At 37.8% G+C, this 26,356-nt stretch overlaps 2 protein-coding genes across 3 annotated transcripts in view; one reads left to right on the top strand and one right to left on the bottom strand.

Annotated features, from left to right (window-relative positions):
* DNAH3 (dynein axonemal heavy chain 3) overlaps positions 1–25,671 on the bottom strand; it is a 56,684-nt gene extending 31,013 nt beyond the window's left edge. Inside the window, exons 1-29 of one of the 2 annotated variants that reach the window (XM_017734181.1) lie at positions 23,785–25,671; positions 23,234–23,342; positions 21,576–21,689; positions 20,578–20,782; positions 20,163–20,196; positions 19,481–19,661; positions 18,777–18,966; positions 17,969–18,164; positions 16,877–17,002; positions 15,958–16,153; positions 14,540–14,719; positions 14,031–14,167; positions 13,768–13,873; positions 13,025–13,203; positions 12,547–12,731; positions 11,127–11,250; positions 10,398–10,554; positions 8,510–8,654; positions 8,017–8,228; positions 7,666–7,757; positions 7,141–7,255; positions 6,485–6,601; positions 6,115–6,294; positions 4,858–4,994; positions 3,996–4,197; positions 3,353–3,445; positions 2,935–3,045; positions 1,184–1,298; positions 599–797 (exon numbers count right to left, since the gene is read on the bottom strand). In XM_017734181.1, coding sequence (XP_017589670.1) covers positions 599–797; positions 1,184–1,298; positions 2,935–3,045; positions 3,353–3,445; positions 3,996–4,197; positions 4,858–4,994; positions 6,115–6,294; positions 6,485–6,601; positions 7,141–7,255; positions 7,666–7,757; positions 8,017–8,228; positions 8,510–8,654; positions 10,398–10,554; positions 11,127–11,250; positions 12,547–12,731; positions 13,025–13,203; positions 13,768–13,873; positions 14,031–14,167; positions 14,540–14,719; positions 15,958–16,153; positions 16,877–17,002; positions 17,969–18,164; positions 18,777–18,966; positions 19,481–19,661; positions 20,163–20,196; positions 20,578–20,782; positions 21,576–21,674 — 4,013 coding nt within the window. In that variant the 5' untranslated portion in view covers positions 21,675–21,689; positions 23,234–23,342; positions 23,785–25,671. Of the gene's footprint in view, positions 1–598; positions 798–1,183; positions 1,299–2,934; positions 3,046–3,352; positions 3,446–3,995; positions 4,198–4,857; positions 4,995–6,114; positions 6,295–6,484; positions 6,602–7,140; positions 7,256–7,665; positions 7,758–8,016; positions 8,229–8,509; positions 8,655–10,397; positions 10,555–11,126; positions 11,251–12,546; positions 12,732–13,024; positions 13,204–13,767; positions 13,874–14,030; positions 14,168–14,539; positions 14,720–15,957; positions 16,154–16,876; positions 17,003–17,968; positions 18,165–18,776; positions 18,967–19,480; positions 19,662–20,162; positions 20,197–20,577; positions 20,783–21,575; positions 21,690–23,233; positions 23,724–23,784 lie in introns of those variants that run through there. The other variant, XM_008633515.2, reaches the window with a different exon arrangement.
* Positions 25,672–26,141: 470 nt separating this feature from the next.
* The window catches only part of TMEM159 (transmembrane protein 159), a 5,088-nt gene continuing 4,873 nt past the window's right edge, over positions 26,142–26,356 (top strand). Inside the window, exon 1 of the mRNA XM_008633513.2 lies at positions 26,142–26,296. The gene's annotated coding sequence lies outside the window, so the exon portion shown is untranslated. The remainder of the gene's footprint in view (positions 26,297–26,356) is intronic.

Here is a 26,356-nt window from a genome sequence, read left to right as displayed (position 1 = left end):
ACATCTTACTAAAATGAGATCCCTGTTAACACTGGAGTGATCTGATTATTTTACAAAATCCTCATTCAAAGGCTTTGACTCATGTCCTCAGGGCTCACCAGAAGTGAAATACCACATGCCTTTGAATATTTAAACCTTGAGGACTGAAGCATTTCCATTACAACCTCTTGCAAGGCAGTGGAGGAACAGGAAGCTAACTGCATTCAAACATCTGTGAAGGCGTGCCGGTTTGGACTATTTGGGCTCTATAATTACTTCATTTATCTTACAGGCAGGCATACCCAAACTGTGTGTCTTATTTCAGATTAATTAACTGACCAGTGCTACTGTAGAATTTGCAGTTCCATTACCATGTGCTGCCACCTCTTTTTGGAAGCACTTTGTTGGATACAATAGAGTCTATTACTCTACTGGTGTAGAAGCCTATACATTGTAAATATTTTACCATATTTGGGCAAAGATATATAAGATTTGCCTCTAAATTCTACAGGAGAATACTAGCTGCTGAGGTTCCTGCTATTATTAACTAGAACAAATGAAAGTAAACATAGATCAATCCAAAAAATGAAAACATTATTCACAGACAATATGGCTTTACCTATAACATCGATCTGTCAGTGGGGTTATAACCAGACGCTGAGAATTGCCCAGATACTCATAACCATATTTCATTTCTGTTGTGATCATTCGCACTATCACATCATTCTCTTCCCAGTAGTATCTCAGCTGAGAAATCCACTGGAAGTCATTCAGATCTATGACTTTATCTTCAAGCAATTTTGAGACCACATCACGAGCTGCAGAGTACGACAGAGATTGAAAAATCTAAACACTTCTACTGTGTTAGTTTACTTAAAACAACTTATAAGTAAAGTAACATTTACTAAGAGCTATATAAGAGTAATTCAACATTTAGAGGCTGGATTTCACATTAGAGAGGAATTTGCACTTGTTTTGAATAGGGAGTCAGGTTAATTTTAACCAGATTCCAGCATCTGTTCTAAGTAGATGGGAGATCCTTGTGCAGTACTGAGCAATCCCCATTTGCCAAAAGAACTGAGCAACAACTCTGTAAAGGCTGATTCAGAGAAAGCATTTTAGGTGCCTCTCTCCAAGAGCCCACCCAGCTAATGAGAGCAGAAGTGCCCCAGGTGTAACAAGGGCAGCAGCAGCTGCACATTACCGTGCACATCGATGACAATGAGAGCTCCAAGGGTCAGCCGGGCTCCACTGGACAGCTTTCCTCTCACTAACTCAACTATGTCCCTAATCTGTAGATTGCTCTTCTCCAAGAAATCCTGTCACAGAACCAAACACAGGCATTAATGAGATGCTGTAGCCAGCAGTTCCTAAGCTCCTATGGGTGCAATCATTGTAGACAGCCCCTCCAACAAAACATATTAATGGAAGTCTGGGCACTACACAAACATTTAAAATTCTCTTTTGTATACTGGCATTTTATTTTACTAGGAACACTTCAAAAATATTTATGGCTTGAAAGTAATGTAAGCAGAAGGTTTATCTTTCTTCCTAATGGAAATGACAAAACTCTACGATGGGAGAGGAGCAGATACTCTGTTTTGGTTCCCCCATACCAGAAAGGAATGGGCATATGGGACCAAATCCATTAGCAACATGGTTTAGTTGGCTCTAGTTTAAACAGAGGTCGGACTACATGAAGTCCAGAGATCCCTTATATTTTGTGATTCACTGTTCTGTGATTCCTTCTCATTTTTCTCCAGCTGTGGATTGTTCAGGATACTTTCTCTGAAAGTAATAAACATTTTTAGTTCTGTCTGGATATATGGAATAAGATCTTCCACTGGTGTTAAACAATACAGGCAAGTTAAATCTAAGAAATTCAGTAGGGATACAGAAACAAAAAGCTAGTATTAAAATACAGTATTTGGCGTAAAGCTTATTAATACTTTTCTATTCCAACATTTAAAAAGCAGCCCAAACATTCTGTTGACAGAATTAATCTCCAAATAAATCCTCATCCACCCAGATTAAACAGGATCACAGAAAAGCCTAGTGAATTATTTCCACTGCTTGAGCAGGCATTTGAGTAAAGCCTCAGTGAAGTGACAGTTAAAACTGCTGCAGTGACGGAGGCACTAGGAACACGTAAGAAAAGTCTCTTGTATGAAGTAACAAATTTGGCTGCTGCACCTTCCTCACCAGGAGAGCCAAGCAATAACCAAGAAATCAGTGGTGACCTTATCACTCTCCACAGCTCCCTGAAACGAGGTTGGAGCCAGGTGGGGGCTGGGCTCTGCTCCCAGGTAACAAGTGACAGGACAAGAGGACATAATCTTGAGCTGTGCCAGGGGAGGTTTAGGTTGGACATTAGGAAGAATTTCTGCACGAAAAGAGTGATTAGACATGGGAATTGGCAGCCCAGGGAAGTGGTGGAGTCACTGTCCCTGAGGTGTTTAAGGAGACTGGACGTGTCCCTCAGTGCCAGGGTCTGGTTGACAAAGTGCTGTTGGGTCATGGGCTGGACTCAATGGGCTCAGAGGTCTTTTCCAACCTCATTGATTCTGTGATTCTCTGAAATAACTTCACCATTCTGTAAAGAGAGATTTCTGCCTGCATGTTTCTCTGAGGCTTCCCATGTAAAGACATGAATTAGAAATAAAAACACCTGGTGTTTAACAATGGTCTGTCACTTTTTGTTTGGTACTTTAGCTTACACCAGTATCATTTGTAAATGAAGTAATACAATTTCCTTCAGTAGGATTTCTCCTGATACACACCAAAGTAAATGGGAACAAACCTCTGCTAAGACCCAACACAGAAGGAAAAACAAAATAAAGCACACTGCGTGAGTAAATTGCAATGTGTTGTTGATTGAGGCTCTCCTTTGCTAAAAGGAGCTTTTCATTAATTAATCAGAGTTCAGTGCCTAGAAATAGTAAAAAAAAATCTTACTTGTAAAGCTCTTGTCCTTATAGCCCTGGACACTTCTTCTGTCCAATAAATGGATGAAACACAAATAACTGCCTGTCCAGGCCACTGAAGTACCCACTCCTTTCGAGGAACCTTAAACCAAAAGATCATTCCAGACACAAGAAGTCATATAAACACATTAGATTATGGAACTGATAACAATTACTTTCCCCAAATGTCTTTTGTCTCATGCTGCAAATAAATGGGAATCAGCATGTAAAGCTTTAATACTTTTTCTTCATGAAACTTCAGAGTTAAAACTTCAGACTGGTACTACTGAACAAGAAGAGCTGGATTCCACTTTGCTTCAAACATGTTTCCCTGGTTAAGAATTTGAGCAACCTATTCATGTCTATTTGCTTGTGAAATCTAACTTATAGCATAGGTCAGGAATAATTACCTGGCTATATCCTTTTATGCCATCTTGAAGAACTTGTCTTACACTGGCCAACATCATTTCTTCTACTTGCAGAAGCCATTTTTCTACCATGCCCTTCAAGAAAGAAAAGTAGTTAAGAGTAAACACACATTTCCTGGTTATATTCTTCTTCAATGATAAATTATTTGAAATATGTTAGGCTTAAATATGCTTTCTTTGGGTGCTGTATATAAAAGGAATAAAGGTTGAAATTTCCCAGGTTCTGACAGGTAATACTGTAGTTTACACTGTCTGAAGGCAGGTATATTAAGCTAACTCTAAAGACAACCCAGCTAAAGAAACAGCTGGATATGTTTCATATAAGCATAAACAAAAACCACAGATTGCATGGTCAGGTAAGGCTGCTCATTTTAAGTGAAAAGTGTATCTGTAACTCACAACAGGCCCCACCTTTCAGAGGAATTTACTGCAAAATTGGTATGTCTCACTCCTTTTTGTAGGAAAGCCTTTTGATTGGAGAATACCAGTCTGCACTCTCACTTTCTAAACTCCTTTCATGATGTGATTCTAAATGATTTAAACCTAATTCCCCCAAAAACATGCACTTTATGCAATGTATTATGTATTAATCTAATTTCGTATAGTAAAAAAATTTTTTCATTACATTTGCTTTCACTGGATAGATTTTGTCTATGAAAGGAACAATTTCTTTCTCAGAACTGATCATGCCTATGATCTCCAGATTTTCTGTGAATTCCAGTTTAGCAATTCCTTCAAAACACTTCTTTAAATGTGGTTGTACTCGAAGTGGATCCTTTGTTTCAGACAGTATTTCAAGCAGCTCATCGTTAGACAGGAAGAAGAATCTGCCAGAAAAATACAATTACTTTCCAATCATGAAAATTGCCATTAATAATCGATTAATGCAATTGGTTTTATTGTTGCTTAAGACACTAGTGTATCAGAGAGGAAATTATCATCTCAAATCCTTTTCCTTAAGCAATTTTTAACATTATAAAACTCATCACATCTGTTTTTTCAGCATTTCAATGTGACCATCTTTTTATGCAAAGGAAAAAATAGGCTTCTCAAACTCAGGCAGGAAAGACCAGATGGCTCCAGGCAGCCATTAATTACCCTGTACAAACCCTGAATCCTGCTCCTCGTGATCAGGTACAACTCCCACGGATCACACACCTCTAAAGAGGGTAGGGCAGGGACATAATTGCATATCAGCCAGGGGAAGGTAGCAAGCTCCTTCAAAAATACCCTGTGAGTAAGAAAGCCTTTCTAATCAAAGTTTACATTGTGACAGACAGATTGTGCCTCCCCATCCCCGCCTGCTGCCGGCATTTCGTAACGAGGAGAATGAGTTATGTCTGGAGATGAGAACAGCTTTTCACTTTTTGCTCCATGTGACTGTGTCCCACATATGTTTATAAAATGAGACTTTTCAGTTCAGTAGAAATGGTTTGAAAGAGCTCATGGCTTCTTGTTTCTAACTTAGGCCTTTTAAATTAATTTACCTTGGGAAAAATAATCTTTTTGACTCCAAGTAAGTATTCAGCCCCTTCTGAATGTCCTCTAAGAGAATATTTGCTTCCTGAAGTCTGTCTAACATCTTGGGTTGTTCAGTTGCTACAAGTACCTTTGTGTCTTTCACCTTTGTAAAAACAAACACAAAGCAGAAACTGCTAAAAATTGCACTAAGTTTTGCATTAAAATTGTTAGCATCAAGCACATCTATTACAGGAGGCTAAAAAGCTGTATTTCTCCTCTGTAGTCTTCTTTCATGTTATTAAATATGTTTGCATTATTTGATTGCTTTGCTTTTCAGACTGTCAGTTTTACCAATTTGAACTTTATAGACATTAATGAAGGAAATATCAGGAAATAAGATCTTTGGCACTTGTTTCTGTGTCTTGAGCTTGCTACACTGTTTTCCACTCACAAATAAGTTCTATCAGAGACACAGTACATGACAATTATTCTCTGTTCTCACTATCTAGGTTGCATTTTTTCTTTCTGATAACACTCTTCTTCAGAGGATTCTATTTCAGTACAGACTTCATTCACAGCATCTGAGCTGTTGGACAGGTCTCAACTTCTATTTAGTTACACTGATTATTTCAACACCTTTATCACACAACCACACACTCTCAGCAGTTTTGACAAACATCTCAGCTCACACCACCACTGTCTGGCCTCTTACTCAACTTCTGATTTACAGGGAATTGAACAGGTTACCAAATTGCACTTCCTATCCCCATTATCTTAACCTGACACACTACCATGACAGTCCATATTCACTTAGGTTTTGAATACCCATGTCATCACATATTAGAAAACAATCACATGAAAAAAAAATCCACTTAGTTGCTCCAAAGTGTGTACACCTTGTAAGCCTAATGCAAACTCTCATTGCATCCAGGCAAGGCTTTGTACAGACTGCCAGTGAAGTCGTAAGCAGATCCTGAAAGCACAAATCATTCATCTTTCTACCTAATTCTGACCATTTAGAAACAAAAAAGCTAGAAAATTTAGAATTCATGTTCCTCGTCCCTTCAATACCCAGCCTTTATAGAAATCCTCAGTGCAATAATGATGTGATCTACCACTTTTACTGCAAGACTACAATTTGTTGGACTTTAATGAAGGTTTTTCCACTCCATGGATACAAGTATCCAACTGCAGAAGAAGAGAACAGTATATGCACATGACATTAATAATCATGTTACCAGATGTGCATAAAAACACACAATTTATGAAATGTTAGCACTTACCACTTCTGTCATGATGTTTTTCCAGTATGAATCCACAATCTTAAACTTTCTGCCCTCTTCAGGCATTTGAGCTATAATGTCTTCTGAACTAAAAATTGGTTCCAAATACAACCACGTTGCCTGACATTTTAACCAGCTGTCTATAATATCTTGCATTAAACACAGCTTATCTTTCCAAGCCTGCAATGAAAACATTTAGTAGTTAAGCAAAATTAGTAGTTAAGCAGAATTACAAGAATAAATCCAGAACTATGAATATGTGTTCTTAGTTAACAACTCTGTAATGTCTTATCATGTCAAAATACCTTGAAGCACTTGGGGAAAGCATACTATGAGACATGCAAGCTCAGTCACACTGGCCTTTCCTTACCACACATTCAGCTTCTATTGGTTTGATGAAGGGAGAGCCACATACTGTCTGAGTCTTAACAATGTGATCATCCAGCAAAAGCTGGATGTCATCCACTGCTGACAGGATGTTGGTGTCCTGTAAATACATCACATTTTGGTAAGTCAAATGGCAGTCACTTTACTTCACCACTCATTCAGCTTCCTGTTTCCCCCTTCTCTATGATGGTTGAAGCAGCAAGGAATTGAGAAAGGCTGCAAATGTGTGAAGATATCAAATGGTATCTCCTCTGTACACCTCTGTTTCAAAGGTCCAGAGACAGATTGTTCTGTGAATAGGAAGCTGGTGCCTTCTGACTCGATCTTTTCCACTGTGATTCTTGTTTCTTCTGAGCAAGTTAAAATTTCGCTACTGTCCAGCTTTCCATACAATACTGGAGAAGTGCTCCGGCCTACATATTTGTTAGGATGAGTATGTGAGATCACAAGCTGTCCAGATACTAAAGTCCAAATAAAAAGATATATAATAACAGAGACATCTGCCCAGCTCTGGGCTAAGATACAACTTTCCATCATGCCACAATAATCAGCAGCAACGTCCCTCTAGTATTTCTCAAGTGGTATTCAGAATCAAAGTAATTCTTTTCAGATATATATATTGATTTGGTGTTTACTTACAGTATCCCTGTACTTCACCAAACCGAACTGCACATCGACCCACTCCGATTTCATTTTCTCTATTGATTTCTCTAAGGAATACTCCTTACTTGCAGCTGCTCCAACAGGTTCTATTCTAAATTGAAATGAAACATATCTTTGAAATGTTTTTGTAACATAGCTGAAGAGCATAAAAAAAGCAGCTGTAGGTAGAGTTGCATATCAGACTACCTTTCATAATAATATCATAGACTCTTTCTTCAAGGAATATTTTTTCACTTTCAGCCTCAACAAGTTAGAGATATTGATATTAATTGGAAGACAAATGCAGACAAAATTCTGAATGAGCAAATTAAGTGGTTTAGGAATACAACTGGATTTTTATGCCTCTGTGCTACAAGAACAACTGACAGTTCACTGCTTGATAAAATACAGCTGATTTTACAGCATGTTCTAACAGCACACAAAACCCCAAAAGAACTAATATTTGATATCTGACCTGTGAAATTCAATGTCTAAAAAATGAGACTAGATTAAGCTTCTTACTGTTCAATAAATTTTGAGAGTCCACAGTCCAATATGTTTTTAAGGTTAGTATTTGCATCCGGTTTGATCTCGCATCCTACAATTTGACTAATCTGAAAATAAAGTAAGAAATAAATCTATCATCAAGATGCTTTTTTGTGAAATCCTTTCAAACAGCAAGCAACAAGTTCTAATGAAGTATTAGTGAACACCCTAATTTGCTTTTCTGCCATAAATTATTAATTTAAAGAAGCTTCTGCCTGTGGTGTTACAAATTTCAGAACTGGATCTATCATGTCACAGGATAAAAGATATTGGACTGTCAGTTTCTGTGGCAGAATATTTCCACAGTTAAAGCAGAGTTTGAAGTACCTGCTCCCAGTGTCTCTCCTTCATTCCACGATTGCAGGCAATTGACAGGACAGGAAGATGCTGTTTAAATTTATCAAGCTTGTATTTCATGGATTCTGCCATGCGCCTGGGCACGGGCACATCTGGGAAGCTCTTACTGAGCTTGTAGATGGTCCTCCACATATTTCCAACTTCTTCACTAATTTCATCAGCATTCAGTTGCTGAAGAGGTCCTGAATACAACAGCATAAAAAAGTGCAGCAGGCACATCAGCACAAAGGAGATTCCCAGGGTGGTTTAATTACAGCTATTTTTAATCATTGTCCTCTAACTGAAAATCAGTTGTGTTACAAAAAATTATCTTAATGCAAAATCCAAGTCAGTAACTCTATTTCACACTGCTTCACAGCATTTATTTCTTAAAAATTATTTTCTCACCACTGATCAACACTTTCAGCTTCTAATTAATTAAGTGTAAATAACATGTTTCATCAAATGAGCATCAAAGCCTCACCATTCATCCATTCCTCAGATTTGGTATGGAAGCTATATGCTGTTACCCAAAGCTGCTCAAAGGGTTCTTTGGTTGCAATTATAGATTGCAGTAGAGGAAATTGACTCTTCTCCCGCTCAAGCAAATCTTCCTCAAAATTAATAGCCTTTAGAGGAAACAAAAATGTATATTATTTCCATCAAAAATTCCTATTGTTGCTTAAACTTTTAAACAGATAATATTGAACACAATTATTTTACATGTCTTAAAGCCAGACAGATCTGTAGATATAAGCCTATGGATTTTAGGTACATAAGGTAAATGGTGTTCTTCCCCTGGTTATTTCATGGAATCATAGAGGTCTATTCCAACCTAAATGATTCTAAGATCATCAAGTCCAACTGTTAACCCAGCATTTGTGGGTATCTTTTCCTCCTCAAATAATTTTAAAAATCCAAATCCATTTTAGAATAACATAATGTACCACGGCATTCAGCAAAAACAAGGCTCACAAGTTTCCAATCCACTGTGAAATTTGAATGTTAGCTCCTCAGTTAGAGAGGCTTGCTGGAATTTTTTTAAACTTGTGATTAGGTTTTTTTCTTTTACAGAATTATCTGGGAGCTCCCACCAAAACAGGTGTTAATTGCTCTGCTTATCCATGGTAAGGCATTGTCTTTGTCCAAAAGATTTTACAGTAAAAACCAATGTCCAAAGATTTGGATTTAAAAAAAGTATTGTCTTCTTCATTTTACAGGTAGGGAGGTGAAGCCCAGAGAAATGCTGTCTGAAATGCAGACACTGAATTCAGATTGAGTCCTGAGTATGTGCTTTCATAATGCCAACAATAAAACTTGTAATCATTCAATATGAGCTGCAGGCAGAAAAAATATTAAAGATTCATATTCCAAGATAATACTTAAATTCATGTATTCACTGAGCTAATTGTCACGTCATTGAAATTGTGTGGCTACACCTCTCATTGTGATCATGTATTAAGAAACTTAGGCTTAATTACTTGTTCTGATCTACCTATAACAGCACATCAGTGCTGTTAACTCACACTAATTAAATATACTAGATGCCTTTAAATCTGATTAATAGTATTGATGTGTAGGACTACCAATTTATCTAAATTCTAAACTCATTTAATTGGTTCCATTTTTTCTTTTGACTTAATTAAAATCTTGACACCTAAGGCTTCATAGATGGAGAAATCTTATTGTCTCACTGTGATTTAGAAGCTTGATTAAGCCTCACAATGCCTGTGAGATCTCTCAAAGACAACCCTTCTCATTTCCCAGCAGAGTCACAGCTAAGACAAACTGTTCAACTTAAAATGATACAAGAGATTGGATGGAGAGCCCTGAATAGAATCTAGGGATCTTGGTCTTCAGTTTGTTTCCTAGCATTTGAAATTCCTGTTAAAATGTATATTTAATGCCTATCAGCATTAAATGGAAATTATACAAACAGTTGAAAAACATTTGGGTTTAATTAGAAAACAAGCAGAGGGACTGAAAACAGACCTCCAGTGCACAAACCACGATTCAGGGAAAATGCCAGCTCCCTCACATTCTGCCTCTGCCAACTCTGCCAGAAGAATTGTTTTCTGTAGATAGCATCTTGCTACTACTGACTGCTTGGAAACACTGAAATTCAGTATTTCAATTTTAAAAACTCCCTAACATTTATTTCGCAAAAAATTTGCTCTTCAACTCAGTAGTTGGGACAAATCAGCATACAGGGACAAGAAGATATTTGCCACATCTTTGTGCATCTGGAAATTTTAAAGCCACCTTAACAATACACGGTCAGAACCCCGAAAAAAAAAATCAGGTTCAGGAACCAAACTTTTGGTCATCCAGCACATTGTAACCCACTCCACACTTGATTAATAAATACTAACCTCAAATTCTGTTAGTGCATTATCTATATTCTTATTTAACTCTTCAAATTTCCCAGCATTCTTCCTCAATTCTTCCACGGTCACGATATCCCCGCGCCTTTTGAAGCTTTCTAGCTCTTTATTATAAAGTTCAAGAGTTTTCTTAAACTGAGAACACCTGAGGTAAAGATAGCTAAGGTAATATGATATTGTGTTTCATTCCTTTTCAGGTTTCAGTTATTTTATTAATTACAACAGGCACTGTCACATGAAATCTGATCTCAGCACGAGTGTAAACACAGATGCCAGTGAAAGCTCACTAATCAGTTCTATCAATACTATGCAGTTCACGGGATTGGAATTCAAGACTCACTTTCAAACCTCACAAATTATTTACTTTACTTACATTTGCTACCTTTACTACCTGGAGAAAATAAAGGAAGAATGAAAACAATGTAACAAAACTAAGTGTAATGCTGTACTAACCAATATAACAACATAAAATTATGAATATTCTGGACCAATCCTCCATTCCTCCTTTCAGAGCTATTTAAGTAGAGAGATACTCTAATCAACCCTCATCAACAGTGTTTTTCAGAAATATCCATAATACTGTAAACTAGGTTTATTCCTTACTTTCTCAGCTTCCTTCTGAGTTTTCCTTCTTTGACATTATCTCCCTTCAACTGATAGTGAGATTTTTCTGTTCTTTAAAAATACCCAGTGAAAAAAAATTACTTAATACCATACCTTTCAATCAACGCCCTCTCTACCTGAATCCTCCTGTCAGTCAACATATTTTTACTGCTTTCAAATATTTTCGTAATCTCATCAGGCCAATGGAAGACTGTGCTATTCAGGTTTATGTCATCATCTAAAATAAAAAATATATAGCCATCTTTAAGAAAATACCTTTTAACCAATGAATTAATTGAATGGTTATTATATATTAGAATGGCTACCAACAAGAAAAATAGTTAAACTATGTTTAGGAATAAACAAAGAAGCTGGTGGCTGAATTATCTTCACTGCAAAGAAACTCTTTCCTGAAACAATTCTAATTGATGGCAAAACTGTAAAAACAAGTTAAGAATGTGAACTTCTCTAATTAAGATGTTAGTTAGGCAGAGAGAGTTAGTAAGAACAGCTATTCCATAATATCAGTTCCATTCAACTACACACAGTGACAGACCACTCCCAACTAAGTGTATATTATACCTACATATGATGGATAAATGTTTAAATCGTTTCTAGTCCTCAATCTGTAAATGCTGAATTATTCACAAAAGCTAGAGCATCACAACTACAAGATGAGCAGGCATCTCCATCTTCATATTTGTCTGTTTGTTCAGTGCACTTTGCTTATTACAACTGACGTAGGACACATGCTTATAAACCCAGCTACAGAGGATATGAATTATGAAATACTGCAATTGCAAACACTCCAGTCCAAAATGTGACAGAAAATTGTCCTGGCTTCCATAGGCATCCCAATTTTTATCATAAATTAAGTCTAATAAACATGACATACCCTTGTTATTTCTATCACTTTCTGATCCAAGACTGTATTCTGCTTAAGGAAAAAGTATCATCCTGACACTAAAATAGGTTTGCATTCATATAACTGCCCTTCTTTTTAGGTGCAGCAAATAACAGACTGCATCTGGGAACTACCTTTTTGCTTTGAATAAAAATGCAAACTAAAAGTAACTTCAGTCTTAGAGAACAGCCTTTGTACTAACTAAGAACAGCAAACCGTGACAGCAAAACAACAAAAGGCATGCTCTGATCTAATCCTCAGCTGCAGAGATGCAAGTTCTCACACTTTGACATGCTGTCATAGAGCCTTTTTGGCTTTTTGGATGGCTTTTCTCTGGAGAATTTTTATTTATTAACATACAGCTGTAACATCATTTGGCCAGATTACATGACATTGACTTGATAATACTTAAAACACATTAAAAAGCCCTGACTATGCTGTGTGCCATTTCTCCACCATTCTTTGCTGCACTGGTACATTTTGGCATCTATTGAATTCTTTTTATTTCCCTTCTGTCTCTTTTGGAACTTTCCATTAGCATCCTAGAAGATGCAACATTTAGGCATGCAGAGCCCATTATCTATATAAATATTCTCATATGGAAATGTTATATTCTGTAGTTAGACATACGAGAGAGATCAGCATAGTCCATGAGGATTTGCAGTCTGTGTGCTGCTTTGATGAGCTCCTTATTCAGTTTAATAACAGTAACTTCACTGGATTTCTTCAAGAATGCCTCATACTCCACCAGCTGTTCAGTGTTCTGAGGCACCTCGCTCATTCTCTTTGCAATGAAGTTATACTCATCACAAATTCTACAACAAAAAGAGAATAGGCAAATCACTGGGATTGTAAGCGAAGAGAGATGCAAGATCTGGTAAATTGATTTTGTCTTTGAAACAAATATATTAAATTTCGTCATAAATTGAATTTTTTTTTTTCCTTTTTGTGAGTTCTAGCCAAAGCTCCCTGTTCAGCCAGGCTGGCCTTCTTGCACTTGTCCAGTCAGCACTAGAAAACCCAGCAGATGAATAAAAGTATCTCATCCACAGATATACAGTATCAATCCAGGCAGACAGCAATAACCATCCACACAAACAACAGGTACCTTTGGTTTAACTCTCTATTTTCCATCACTTCAAATTCAATCAATGTGTCTTTGAGATTTTGGGTCCGATTGCAGAGTTCCTCATTCAGTTGTAGAGCATCCAGACAGAACATGGCCAGAGGAACAGTGACATCCATAGAAGCAATCTCTTTTTTCAGTTCTGTGAAGCTATCAATCTTCTAAAAACAGAAAATAATACATCTGTTATTTTTCCTAAAAGTCCACAGCTGAAAAATCTGACACAACTAATAGTTGCCACCCATCAAATTGGATCATTTATTCCAAACAGAAGAAGGAAGACTAATTTTTATCTTTCCAGATCTCTGCTCCTATCCACAGATTCCAGGGCTGAAAGCTTTGCATAGTAATTTTCCACAGTAGGGAAGACCCCAAGCTGCCTAAGGAAGCATTTAGCCATATGCTAACTCAGGGATGCAAGGAGAAGAGTGCACAAGGCTGACTGAGGACAAGATATTGAAAAGACAAGCAAGCTGCAGACTGACCAAACACTCTGGGCAGCCTTTCTGCTGAGAAAGAACAACAAAACTCACAGAAGAAGGTCATAAAGAAACCTCCTCCTACCTTTGCACAGCAGCCCCTCAGTGAGGGGCTATGTAAATTGAGCACTCCCTGGTATTCCCAAGGGTAAAATAAGTGACTTGTTCTTTAGGCAATAAATTAGGAAGTCATTCTGATGTGTTAGCTGCTGTATGAACATGCTGCAGTTGTCAGTAACACATTACCTCAGTTAAAGCATCTAAAGAAGGACTTTTAGCCAAGAAATTTGTGACATCTTGCCGTGAATTGTTGTTCAAAAGATTGCTGTACTTCCTGTACACATTTAAATACCTTAAACATAGAAGACCACAAAAACAAACATAAGTTTCCAATGCCAAGTTTATCTATAGAAAGAAACAAATACACCCAAACTGTCTCTTCAGTCAAATGGACAGTGTTATGAAACTGAGGGTTTGGAAGGGCAACGGCGTTACCAGCCAAAACTTACTTCTTTGGACCAAGTATGTTGCTTTCAAAGATCTTCTCAAGTTTGTTTATATACTCTGAAAACAATGATTCATGTGGTTTGACTGTATTAAGAGTGAGATCATGTCTTTTTAATTTCGGAAATAGAAGTTTTTCTACCTAAAGGAAATCATTACAAATACTGTAATAAGACACAGAATAGCAAAAATAAGGTATTCTATTACCCATTCACCCACCACATAAAAAAATCATAATTTGGTAAAAACAGTGCAATGTGAAAAGGCTCTGATCCATAATTAACACTTGGTTACTCACACAGTTTGCTTGTGAAAACAATATGAAAATCACACCTTCAATATAACTTGAATCTGAAAAGTATCTTCTATAATCAAAAAGTTCACACAGTTCATGATTCACAATCCTCATCTTTGTCTTCTATTTGTCAGTCTTCAGCCTCATTCATAACTTTTTATATTATAGATAGTTTTTATTAATATTGTATTTTGTACGCAGCTATAACTTATCCAGTACCTTTGGGAGTTCCTCAGCACTCTTCAGGATCTCATGGAAGCAATGACTGATTAAATCCCAACATGCTCTCAAAGGTGGCTCAAAGACAATATCAGGTTCTTCCACACGGAGTTTGACTGTGAGTATCTGAGACAGGAAGAACTGCACTCCTCGATACGGTTCTTTAAAATCATTTCCATCCTTAGGGGAAAGAAGGAAAAATTTACAGAACAAAGAAATGAGCTATAAGAATAATCATTTCTAAACTGTTCAAACTCCCCAAACATCCTTACCACACAACACCAGTGAGATCATCTCCCCTGATTTTTATACAAAACCTGATATTCCAAACAAGATATTATGGTGTTGTCTCCTAAATCAATCTATAGAAGCTGGAATTAAGAAACTGGATTTAAGCCTAATTGCCTTGATTTTTCTCTTAAGTAACAGAAGTAAAGCACTAATTATTGTACTGAACAAAATTCCTAAAAAATTTTATCTATGCTATCTCTCTGAAATAAAATCTAGAATCTAGTTTTAATTGTCTTGTATGGTCAGTAAGAACTGCGCTACCCCCAAATTGCCTTTACAATAACAGAGTCCTAATGCATGACTAGACTCACAATGTAGATGTTATAATAATTAAAAAAAACCCAAAAAACAAAACAAAACAAATAAAAGAGCACACCCAAACCAACCCACAAGACAAAACCAAAAAAAAAATTTTAAAACCCAACCATCAGCAACACAATCATCATCCAGATGCAAGGCTTAATGGCAAGGCTTAGTGCAAGGTCTGACAGTACATTGCACTAAGTGTGATCCTCTGCAATGCAGTATTAACCTGCCACATTTATTCATTTTGTCTTATCAAGGTAGGTCCTGGGTGAACCTTTCACCAAAGAAGCAGCTTTATGGTAGCCAAAACAGTGGTAAAAACTCCCATGGTGTAATGCTTATTATTATATAATCCTATATATTACTGGAAATAATACAGGGCACTCATCGGGTATAGACAGGGACACCACACGCATAGATCACCTCTGCAAGGATTACACACGACTGTGCACACTTTTGACTTCAAAGGGGATTATTTATGTGCTTTCAGAGAAGTACTGTAACTGTCTTGCCTCATTAAGACCAAGAAAAATTAAACTAAAATAAAAATAAAATAAATGCACGCTCACTCAAGATCGAGTTGAGCTCATATAAACTGTTACTTGTAACCCTAGACCTCCCAAGTGATCATTCAAGTAAGCAATTCTTGACAGTGAAAAAAATCCACTGAGTATACACAAGTCTTCAAAGGATACAGCCATTTTTTATGGAGGCAAGAGCCATTTGGGACATTTTAGCCTTCAAAGAGCACTAGATTTTATGGCTATACGAATGATCTCCAAGTAAGACAGAAAACTGTAGATACACTTGACAGCAGATACCTTGTGGATCATAAAAAGTGCAAGAAGATCTTCTAAGGAGTTAATAACCATCTCACGCAATTGTAAGGACATTAGACTTGCCACGGAACTGAAATAGCTTTCAACTTTCTCCGAGGAATCAGAGTCCTTTTCAGGAGCAAAATGAAGCCACTTATTACCCTGATCAATGAAAACAGATGCACAAGATGGGATCCACCTACAATGAAATAATATGGAGACTAAGTTTTTAAAGGCTTGTTAGTCTTACTTTGCTCCTTGCAATGAAATCTAAGCTCAGAAATTACCCAAAGAATGAATAAAATCCAAAGGGTTAGAAGACAATTGACAACTAGATATCAAACAAAACTGTACCTTCCAGGACTTAGAGAAACCTGAGTTTTAAATCTAAGGATACTTGTTACAATGGACCACTATGATTAGTTTAAATTAATAGTAATAGACAAAATAATAGTCAATTATATTGTTTTATTGACTATGAAACAATATTCAATTATTAGCATTAAACAAGAAACAAGTTTGGAAGATATCTCAGGTGGCAGAGTGCAAACACCTTCTATCATGTGCCTCGTATCATCTCTTTCTTAAATTGACTGATTTCCATAATAAAAAAGGAAATTTCCATCACCATTTTTACAGATATAGACTCCACTTCTGTCATGGTTAGAAACCTCTGGATTTCCTGTCTACATTTATTCATAGTTTATTACCATTTGTTCTTGTACAAGCACTGTTGCAGTTCCAAAGGCTCTGACAGTATCCAGATGTTTATTCCGCTCAGGGCTATTCACCCTTTGTTTTGGCAGCCTTGTGGTTGGGCCTAGCGTCATCTCAGCCTAAGGTCTGTTTTTAAAAGGGGCCTTCATGTCAGTCAGACCCTAAAATACTCTATTTATCTACAGCTACCACAGCTGGCACTGACTTGTTCTGAAGGATATCACGAGCTTCCACACAGTGCCTTCGAATGATGGCCTCAAACTCAGCAGGCAGCAGTGGCAGGTTTCCACAAAGCACCTCTGCAGTGCGAACAAACCGGAGATGGCTGTACCTAGGGCAGGGAAACAGAAGAGTTCTTTACAGAATACTGTTTAAAAAAAAAAAATCCATGAAATATAGTCAGGAAGGCTTCAAATGTATCATAAACACTAAAAATATAATTTCATTTATAAATATCATTCCATTGCTAAGCTGTCCAATAAGTGCACTTCTGATTGGGTTTCTGCTATCAACAAACATCTATCAACAACAACAAACAAATGCTATCACATTTTATTTGTACTTGCTGTATTTCAAACTCTTAATTCTTTGCTAAAATTGTCTTGTCCTTTTCCAAGATTCATTAGTGTATCCAGTCATTAAAGAACATACAGAATGACACCTGCTGCTTCTATTCCATATTAATAAGTAGCTATCCTGACTACTCTATGGGGAAAAAAATGAAATTTCAGCAGCATGGCATATATCACAGTCTGTAACATACGAGCTTAAATGCCTGCAAATGTTTCTTAAATGCAAAATCAGCTCTCAGAATTACTAACTACCATATTTAACTTCCTAAGATTACACATCTTAATTTTCAAATGTCCCCAGGGCAAAATTCAACTACAGACACTTGAGAGATATTCAGTTTTAAGAGTTAATGTTGTTCATATCAACAACCAGGATGCAAATTCCAAATCACCATGTACTAGAGCATTGAATCTTAATTTAGGCATAGCATCTTTTAACAAAGGGCATGATCTTTTCACAGCATTAATTTATCCATTTTTCACCATGGACATGTAACACATGTTCATTCAGAGACAGCAGGAAACAATAATTTCATGCTGAAATTCTTAAAGGCTCAGAAAAATTAGAATTATTTAGAAAACAGACATCTTTTGCCACTCTTTCTAGCGGCTTCCCCAGGATCTCCGTAGCATATGTTGAGAAGTCAGCAGATGCACTCTCTAACCAAATCATTAAATAAAAACATGCTGAATTGCATTAAGGTCCTATGAACAAGCCATCTTACTGAGAAAGCCAGAGCTCTTGCAAAGTGGGCATCAATGAATTCACTATGAACAGATTCCTTTCGTTCCAGCTTTTTGTTTCTTTGTAAGAGCTGTGCCATGGGACTGGTGCACAGACAATTCTCCGGGGAAAAGGGCGTGGGGTATTTCGAATAGAGAGTCTCTTCCTCTCAGCTGGATCCAACAAGACATAATCAACTAGAACAAATCATATGTATCAAGGTGAGACTGCATGTATAGCCAAAATCACTATATCTTCATAGTTCAGGAAGCTGTAGAAGTCTGCACATTTAAAACTAACATAGTCATAGTTATTTGTATGTTTTTAGCATAAAATACAGCACAGTAACCAAATTACAAATTTTACTCTAAAATTATTTCAGGAAAAAAAAAAAAAAAAGAAGAGAATTGGTCCTGATCCTAAAAAATGGGAGGCAGGAGAAACAATTTTTCATTCCTGATGGGATGATGGGATGTAAGGTTTCAGAAGTAGACCAAATTACAAATTTTACTCTAAAATTATTTCAGAAAAAAAAAAAAAGAGAGAATTGGTCCTGATTCTAAAAATGGGAGGCAGGAGAAACAATTTTGCATTCCCAATGGGATGTTGGAACGTAAGGTTTCAGAAGTAGGTATTTGCTGAAATTGGAATGACATAGCACGATCACAGGTTATTTTGTCTCAGAGATCTACTGTAGTTCTACTGACCCCAAAGGAATTCTCCATAGATGCTAAGAATAGAATGGAGACTCGCTTTCAAAGTGCAGGAAATGTCCACATACTTGGAACCACCCAGAGATTGAGTCTTACCAATGCCTTTCATGAGGCCGATACGATAGTCTGTCTTAATCTCTTCTTTTAAACCTGCAAGGAATTTCTCCAGCTCTGGGCTAGGAAGAATGTGAGTTGGAATATGTTTTAAAATTTTATTCACCACTTCCTTATCCTGAGGTGCCAGCATGTCTTCCTGCACTCCATTGTAGATGTAGTGACAGTACCGCTAAAAAATGTTTAAAAGATTACAGTTATTGCATGAATTTCCTGACAAGTAATTAATTACTACAAAGTGCTTTCAGCTTTTCTATCACTTGAGCCTTTTCTGTAATTGAAAGGTGTTGGAATATAATGGATTTTGGCTATCTATGTCTGTTCCTTTTAAAGCACTGACATCTTTACAATACTTCCATCTGTGTTTATGTAAGCATATAGACCACTAGAACCCAGTGCAGCATACTAAATTACTGATCAAAAAAGTACTAGAGAACAACATGAGAGGTTAAGAATTTGGGAAGATACTTAACTTGCAAACCCTTTACAGCAAAAATCAGAGTAGCTACAAACAAATGAGAAAGGAGTTGATAACATTTAACAGCACTTTGCTATATTGAATATTTACATTCCTAATCCTCGTGTACTGCCTGCTTTTCTCAGCTACTTTTTAGTAAACAATTTCCAGATACATTGCAGATGATTACTGCTGCTTCTTCCATCTTAAAAAGAAATTCTAGAAGTACCTCTATATCATCACTTGAAGGTGGCTTTTCTCGCTTACTTATGTCCTTCTCATGTAAATCCATGAGAGCAAATTGTTCTTCTGGGGTCAGTGGCTGGTTGTCTGTGTAATTTATGACATGCAGTTCTGGTGTATGAGCAGGTGCACTCAGTGAAATGGGTTTCAAACTCTTTAACAAAGTACTTTTGAAAAAAAGGAATAAAAGTTTAGCGAATAAAGAAGCAGTAATGTTTAAGGACAGGTGACAAGGATTATATAAACGACTTGTGCTGCACTGAGGACAAGTATGACCTATGGAAGTATTTCAATTATTCAATAAAAAAACTCTCATTAAAATTGTATAATACAATACGCTACTTTAACATAAAGGATGCAATCATGCAAACCTTACAACTGCCCAGTATCACTCAGACAAGCAGTATTTTATGAGCAGTTCTACCAGAGTCAAACCTACTAGCAGAGTTATTTAGGTTGCCCAAGATCTCCATGTACTTTCATGTGATTATCTCACCAAAATCTTGTGACACCAAAGCCAGCATTGATGCACATGTATTTTTTGTAGGGACTTAACATTTCATGCTTGGATGCTTAACACAGCATTCAAGTAAAAAGAAATATAAAATCACAACTCAAACTAGAATGACTGCAATAATCTGTACCTTTACAACATTTCATTACGTTACCTGTCAGAACTCCAGCGCCGCTTTCTCCTAGCATCTTTCAATACCAGTTAAGAAAAATCACATATAGAAATATTGTTCAAGAAGATATTATTTCATATTGGGAAAAAACAGAGCTAAGATAATTAATCAGATAATGAAATAAGAAAAAAAAAATACAACCTCACAGAGAAGCACTGCACATGATTATTTGGAGGGATGAACCTAACTAGTTAATCTGAAACTGGCCTTTCATTTATTGAAGTTATGCATGCTTGGGCAAACTTGTCTGTACTGACTCTGAGGTGACAAGCTTGTAAGTGTTTACTAGGGATAAGTGATTTCTTCCAGGGATGACACTTTCACAGATAAAGAATTAGAGATAAAAATGCATAGAACAAGCAAGCCTAAACTTATAAACACATTCAAATATGGATACACGGTGAAGCCTGTGATAACTCTATCACTGAAAACGACTTGAATTTTTGCATATTTTTCAATTTTAAATCCTGTGCAGTAAGAGTGTAGTTATTAGCTATGGAGTCACTTGGGTTTCGGTAGTGTTTCTGTTCCTTGAATGGAGCTGCCAAAGTCCATGATGACTCTTGCATCAAAGGAGGATAACAGCTTTTCTCACGGAGAAGCTGAAATTGGAAAAATAAAAGCAAAAGTTTTACACAGCACAGTAATTTAAAAAGACTTCTTAGGGCTAGAACAGGATTAAACCTCAATTAGTATAAAAAGAAAATACATAGGTCTGACATACATTTGACCACTAACCTATTTTTAGATCACAATGCTCTGCACATTTATAAGGATAATTTTATACAACACTTCAGTAACACTCAGGCTTTTTTTTTTTTTTTGCATAATCAAGGTATTTTTTATAAATAAGAGAAGACAGTACATTATCTCATTCTTTCTACTCCCCCACATCTCTATCTTGCTTCTTTTGTTCTCCTTATATTTGCTTAGATTTAGAAAATTCCTATTTCTCATGCCTTTGTCAATGGCCTGTCTACTTTTAACACTCAATCCTTGTAATAGTTGAACAATAGTACAAGTTAATAAATTCAGCTCTTGTTTTTCTCTCACATCAGTAAGGATTTGTAATGCATTTCTTCTGCCTGTTCATTCCATGTTTTCTCAGGTGACTTGGTATCTATTGATGGACTTTTCATCAGTCCTGATGTCTAAACTTTACTAAGATAGCTCACAGGCAAATGAGATGCAGGTCTCAAAACACCCTCAGAGATAACAGTACATGAGGTGCAATCATGAATGTGCTTGGAACCATTGAATGATTAAGGTTGGAAAAGACCTCCAAGGCCATCAAGTCCAACCTTTGACCCAGTACCACCATGGCCACTAAACCACATTGCAAAGAATGGGAATTTGCCAGCCCATGGAACGTGTGCATACCCTGACAGCACATACCTCATGCAGGTCTGAAGGTGCATCTGAAGCAGAAGCAGGTGCAGGTGTGTGTAGGAATGGTAATTTCGGTGACCGTTTTGGACGACTCATATTGCACATGGGATTGGTTTGTGACTGGAGAGAAATGAAAAACAACTTCAAAGATGTTTATGAAATACTCTGTTTCAAAAAAGATTCGTGAAGAAGGAAGAGTCCCTCAGTTTTCATTACAAGTTGAAAATTACATATTGCAACTTTTCAAATTTTAAGGAAACAGCTGTTCTTTGGGGTGGGCTCCTCAGCAAAACATGTTTTTTGCAGTCATTTGATAAAACCTCTAAATACCAGTAAATGTCAGTTAAAAAAAAAACAAAAAAAATCCTTATTGTTATATCCCTGAAAACGATTAAAAATATTTGAATGTTTTAAGTTATACCAAAAACTCCACATGGAGTTTGTAATGGTATAAACTCTGGTTATTAGAATATTAAATCCTACCAGACTGCCAAAATGACAGTGAAACAGTCCAAGTTGTGTGAACCACTTTACTGGGGACGAAAAAAGGACCCACTACATTTTTTTCATGTCTGTAATGACTCAGTTCCAGGAGAAGCTACTGCCAGGATGCTGCTGGAAGAACAAACTGCTCACAAGTACTCTGCAAAGTGTTTTACAACAAATGTCAGGATATCCAATATGCTTTAGGATTATGTTCCACCTCTTCAAGGTGATAATACTTTGAGATGGCCTTCCAGGACTCCATACAAAGTTCTGTCAGGATATTTTCTCAGAATTATTTAGCCTCACAGTGTTTTAAGATGCTTTTGAATGACAGCTTTCCTTAGTGTAGGCCAAAGCCTCACCCACAGTCTGAGTTTCCTAAATCAAATTTGTTGAGCAGATTCACAAGGAACAAACTCCTGAATACATAGTGACACTATGAGAAAAAGGAGGTGGAAGGGTGTTGTATCCAAACACAAGTGAGTTAAATCACCATGAAAGAGGAAGTTATTGCCCAATATAATTATACGTTTTTAAATGATATAATCTTTTTTTTTCCCCATAATTTTAGCACATGGTTATTGCTTTCTGATATATCACTGAAAAACTATGCTGCTGGAACCTAGTTTTCTAGCAGACAAAACTGTGCCCTCATCAATATCAAAGTAGAGCCCATTTAGAAATAAAATTTGAGAAAGGACTGATTTGATTTACCTCCTTGGTATTCCCCAGCATGCCTGCACACACAAGCACAGAGAAATAAAGACATTATCACTGCCAGACATAACTTACTGAAGAGAGTATGAATTCCTCTTGATTAATGACTAAAGGATTGGGCCTTAGGGTACTTTAAAAATGAATAAATGATACAGTTTATTAGGACATCCACTAATTCATTCTTAAAGGTACAAGAGTCATTAAAAAAGCCATTGTTCATCCTGAAACAGCTCCTGACTTACATGCCAACTAACCTTTCAAACACCTAAATATTTGCACAAAGAAATCCTTTAAAAGAAGTACATTATAAAGGATTAAGTCCAAAGAATATTCAACAAGAACATGTGTCTTTTAATAAGAGTTCTTCCAATGCCAAACCACTAACCACCAGTAATGGCCAATTTCATCTGAAGTTTTGACAAAGTTATTGATCTTTCACAGTCGCTGCAGAAGTAACTTACCCTCAGGAGACTTGGGCTCTGTGTTGGCTTTGTTTTGCTTTGCTTTTTTTGTTTGCTAAGAATTCTTTAGGCCTCCCCAGCAGTGTGAACATCCTTGTCATTACATGCACTGAAAAAGAATGAGAGACTCATTTCAGGTACTACACAAGGTGTCAATCAGCTTCTATCCCAACTGCCAGGAAGAAGAAAAATCCCAGCTCTCCCATTCCCTGTTTACAACAGTAAGCTTTCTCTCCCACCAAACCTCCATGATCTTTTTTCTTCATTCCTCCCAAGCTCACTTCTCACCTTAATCTTTCTAACTCCCCCCAGATGTCCTTCAAGTAAGACCTTCTTCCATCCTGCCCTTTCTGCTTTCTCCAAAACCAGTTTCCTCCCTGTTCCCAGGGACTCTGGGCCCCCCAGCTGTGATTTACAGCAGAACCACACATTAATTGCCAAGGAGAATAAGCCCATGTCAAAAGGAATGGGAAAAGAGAAAGAGAGAGATGCCCAGCATGCCTCACACATCCACAGGAAGCACAGGTGAGCAGGGTAAGGGCAGGTACTACCTGCAGGCACTCTTGGTACCAGTCCCTCTGCCTGCCGCAGCTTGGTGAACTTCTCTGACACTGCCTTTCAGTCCTCAGCTTGGTTGCCCCAGTAACAGCATAGCTGGTGCTTGGAGACAGAATTCCCTCCTCCCTCTCCTCCCCCAGCAAAGAGGAAACAGCCCCTTTCAGTGTTGTGCCAAGCTGTGATCAAGGAGATTCAGTTGTGGAACCAACGAGGAATTGTACAGGCTCCTTTTGCCTCTGAAAGTTATGAAAAATGTAGTCCTGAGATCCCTGAGATATTCTAACTTTTGCATGAAAGCACTGCACAGAGCTCCCAGAGCAGTAAAGGCTCTATAAACCCAAATTTTCTTAAGAAGATTTGGAAAAAAAATATTCAAGATTCAAAATCTTGAATCCAAACACCTCCACCACTTTTCCACCTTTCAGAATCAAACTCCCTGAAGAGCTGAACACAGCAGGTGAGATACTCCCAATTCCTCTAAGCCTGCATGCATTTGCCTCCCACTCAGTCATCACTACGTCCTGAAAGAGCCTTCCATCACATTCCTCCACAAATGGGAATTACAACCATCCAACATGAAATCTAGCACAATCTCTTAACAGCTACCCTCAAGAGGGGCCTTGGACACGTTCTGCCAACACGGCAAGAGTTCCATTTTAAACCCTTCCCCATCATCTTAGCTACTTGTCATCCAGTCTTCTGTGAGCTGTGAGAATGGCTGATATCCCTGCGTTAACAGCAGAGTTTTCGTTATACCTTGTCCTTATACCATCTACAAGTGGAACACTGTTGTTGGCCACTGTTCTTTAAACACAGGCCAGCAGTGCAGGGTACAGAAGCAGCACTGCTGGTGCTGGTAATTGCTTGGCTAACGTGCGCCGTAACTCTCCAAATATTTCAGTGCTGGTTTGCAACATGAGTATTTTCCTGCTAATTGGAGCTGACACTGGCATGAAGACAAGCTCAATTAAGCAGCAGTTAAGAGTAACTACTGTTCCTCTCTGCACATCAACTCAGATGCTCATATATGCGTGCCCTTCGAAGTTGAATAAATTATTTGTGCTGCTTGAAAAACATTAAAACCAGTTATTTTGTATAGTGGAAGATTACATATGAATTTTTAGCAGAAGAGCTAATTACACATAGCAAGAAAATAATTTACTAAGAAGTACAAGACTATCTTCAAAACCACAGCTATAGCATGCTTGAAAACAGACAGAAATTTAAAATCTCCAGTATACTTTAAACTCAGTGACTCCATTAAACTTTATAGTGCCATTATCACTGGATTATGTCACACTGTAATTCTGCCAGTTAGTTTTCCCTACACTTCCTTTTTCAAAAAGGATACAAACACAACAAATTCAAATTTATTACGATACACCCTAGTGTACCAGGAATATCAATACACTATGCAGTTTAATAATATGAGAGATTAAGCACTTTAAGAGTTCAAGCAAAATACATTTGCCCAGACCATCCTCTTCTTGCAGGTATCTTGTGCTGGGCTTTTAGACCCCCACCGTCCAAATATGTGTTAATATACAAATCTTACTCCCTCTGTCTACACAAATCCTTGTATCTGCAGAGATCATTGAAATCAGCACTTCAAAGACACAGAGCTCCAACAGTCTGATATGTTAAACCCTCCATACTTCATAAAACCTCTTTTTGCATTAATTTACAAATTAAACATGCTATTTATTTTGTTGCCTTTAAAAAAAAAACCATGAAACCTTTAACATTCAGTTTTGTAATACTCTCATAGGTGGCACCAATTAAATGATTAAAGCAGCCGTGAGAAACATGAATATTGAACTCATTTCTGATTGCAATTTACAGCACGAAAAATTCCGTGTAGCAGAAGCTGGGAATTCACTGAAGCCTCACGCTTGCATGTTAACACCATGATGATGGATCTGGAGAACAGCCAGGCCAAACCATCGTGCGACAACCGCACCGAGCATCACTGCTGAGAACAGTCCCAGCCAAATGCTCAGACACTGTAGGACGCACTGCTTTTGCCGAAAACCCAGCTAAATTCCTACAGTAATTTCTCCTCACACGGCACATCTCCCCGAACAGGTTTGCCACGTGGGCACCAAAACACCTGGAGGCAGCAGGACAAGGTGGAAACGTGTGGGAACAACAACCCGTGACGGGGGAAGGCGGCTGTGCCAGCTGAGGCGTTTCACAGCAGCCGCTCCACCGCTCCTCACGGCGTGACTGAACACTCCCAGCCCACTCGAGCTGCCTCCGCTGCCTCGCAGCCCGGGGATGCTGGCATTGCAGACACCCACGGAGCGATTGCTGGCACCGGAGCCGTGAGGCGCGGTGCCCACCGCCTCCTGGGGCCGAGCGAGCCTCCGCACGCCTCCACAGCGGCACGGCGGCCGCAGATACCCTCATCTTCCGTCCTCCGTTCCAAAAAGCTCCAGGCTGTGTGTCCTAAAGCAACACAAATCTCTAGGACACTCATGAGGGTGCCCGGACCGAGCGGCTGAGGTAGGGCCGGGGTGAAGGGCAGGACAGCGACGGGGACGCGAAAGGACACCAGAGGGGCAA

This window comes from Corvus brachyrhynchos, unplaced genomic scaffold (genome assembly GCF_000691975.1).
Source record: "Corvus brachyrhynchos isolate BGI_N302 unplaced genomic scaffold, ASM69197v1 scaffold5, whole genome shotgun sequence".
Taxonomy (NCBI): domain Eukaryota; kingdom Metazoa; phylum Chordata; class Aves; order Passeriformes; family Corvidae; genus Corvus; species Corvus brachyrhynchos.
This window is presented reverse-complemented; position numbering and strand designations above follow the sequence as displayed.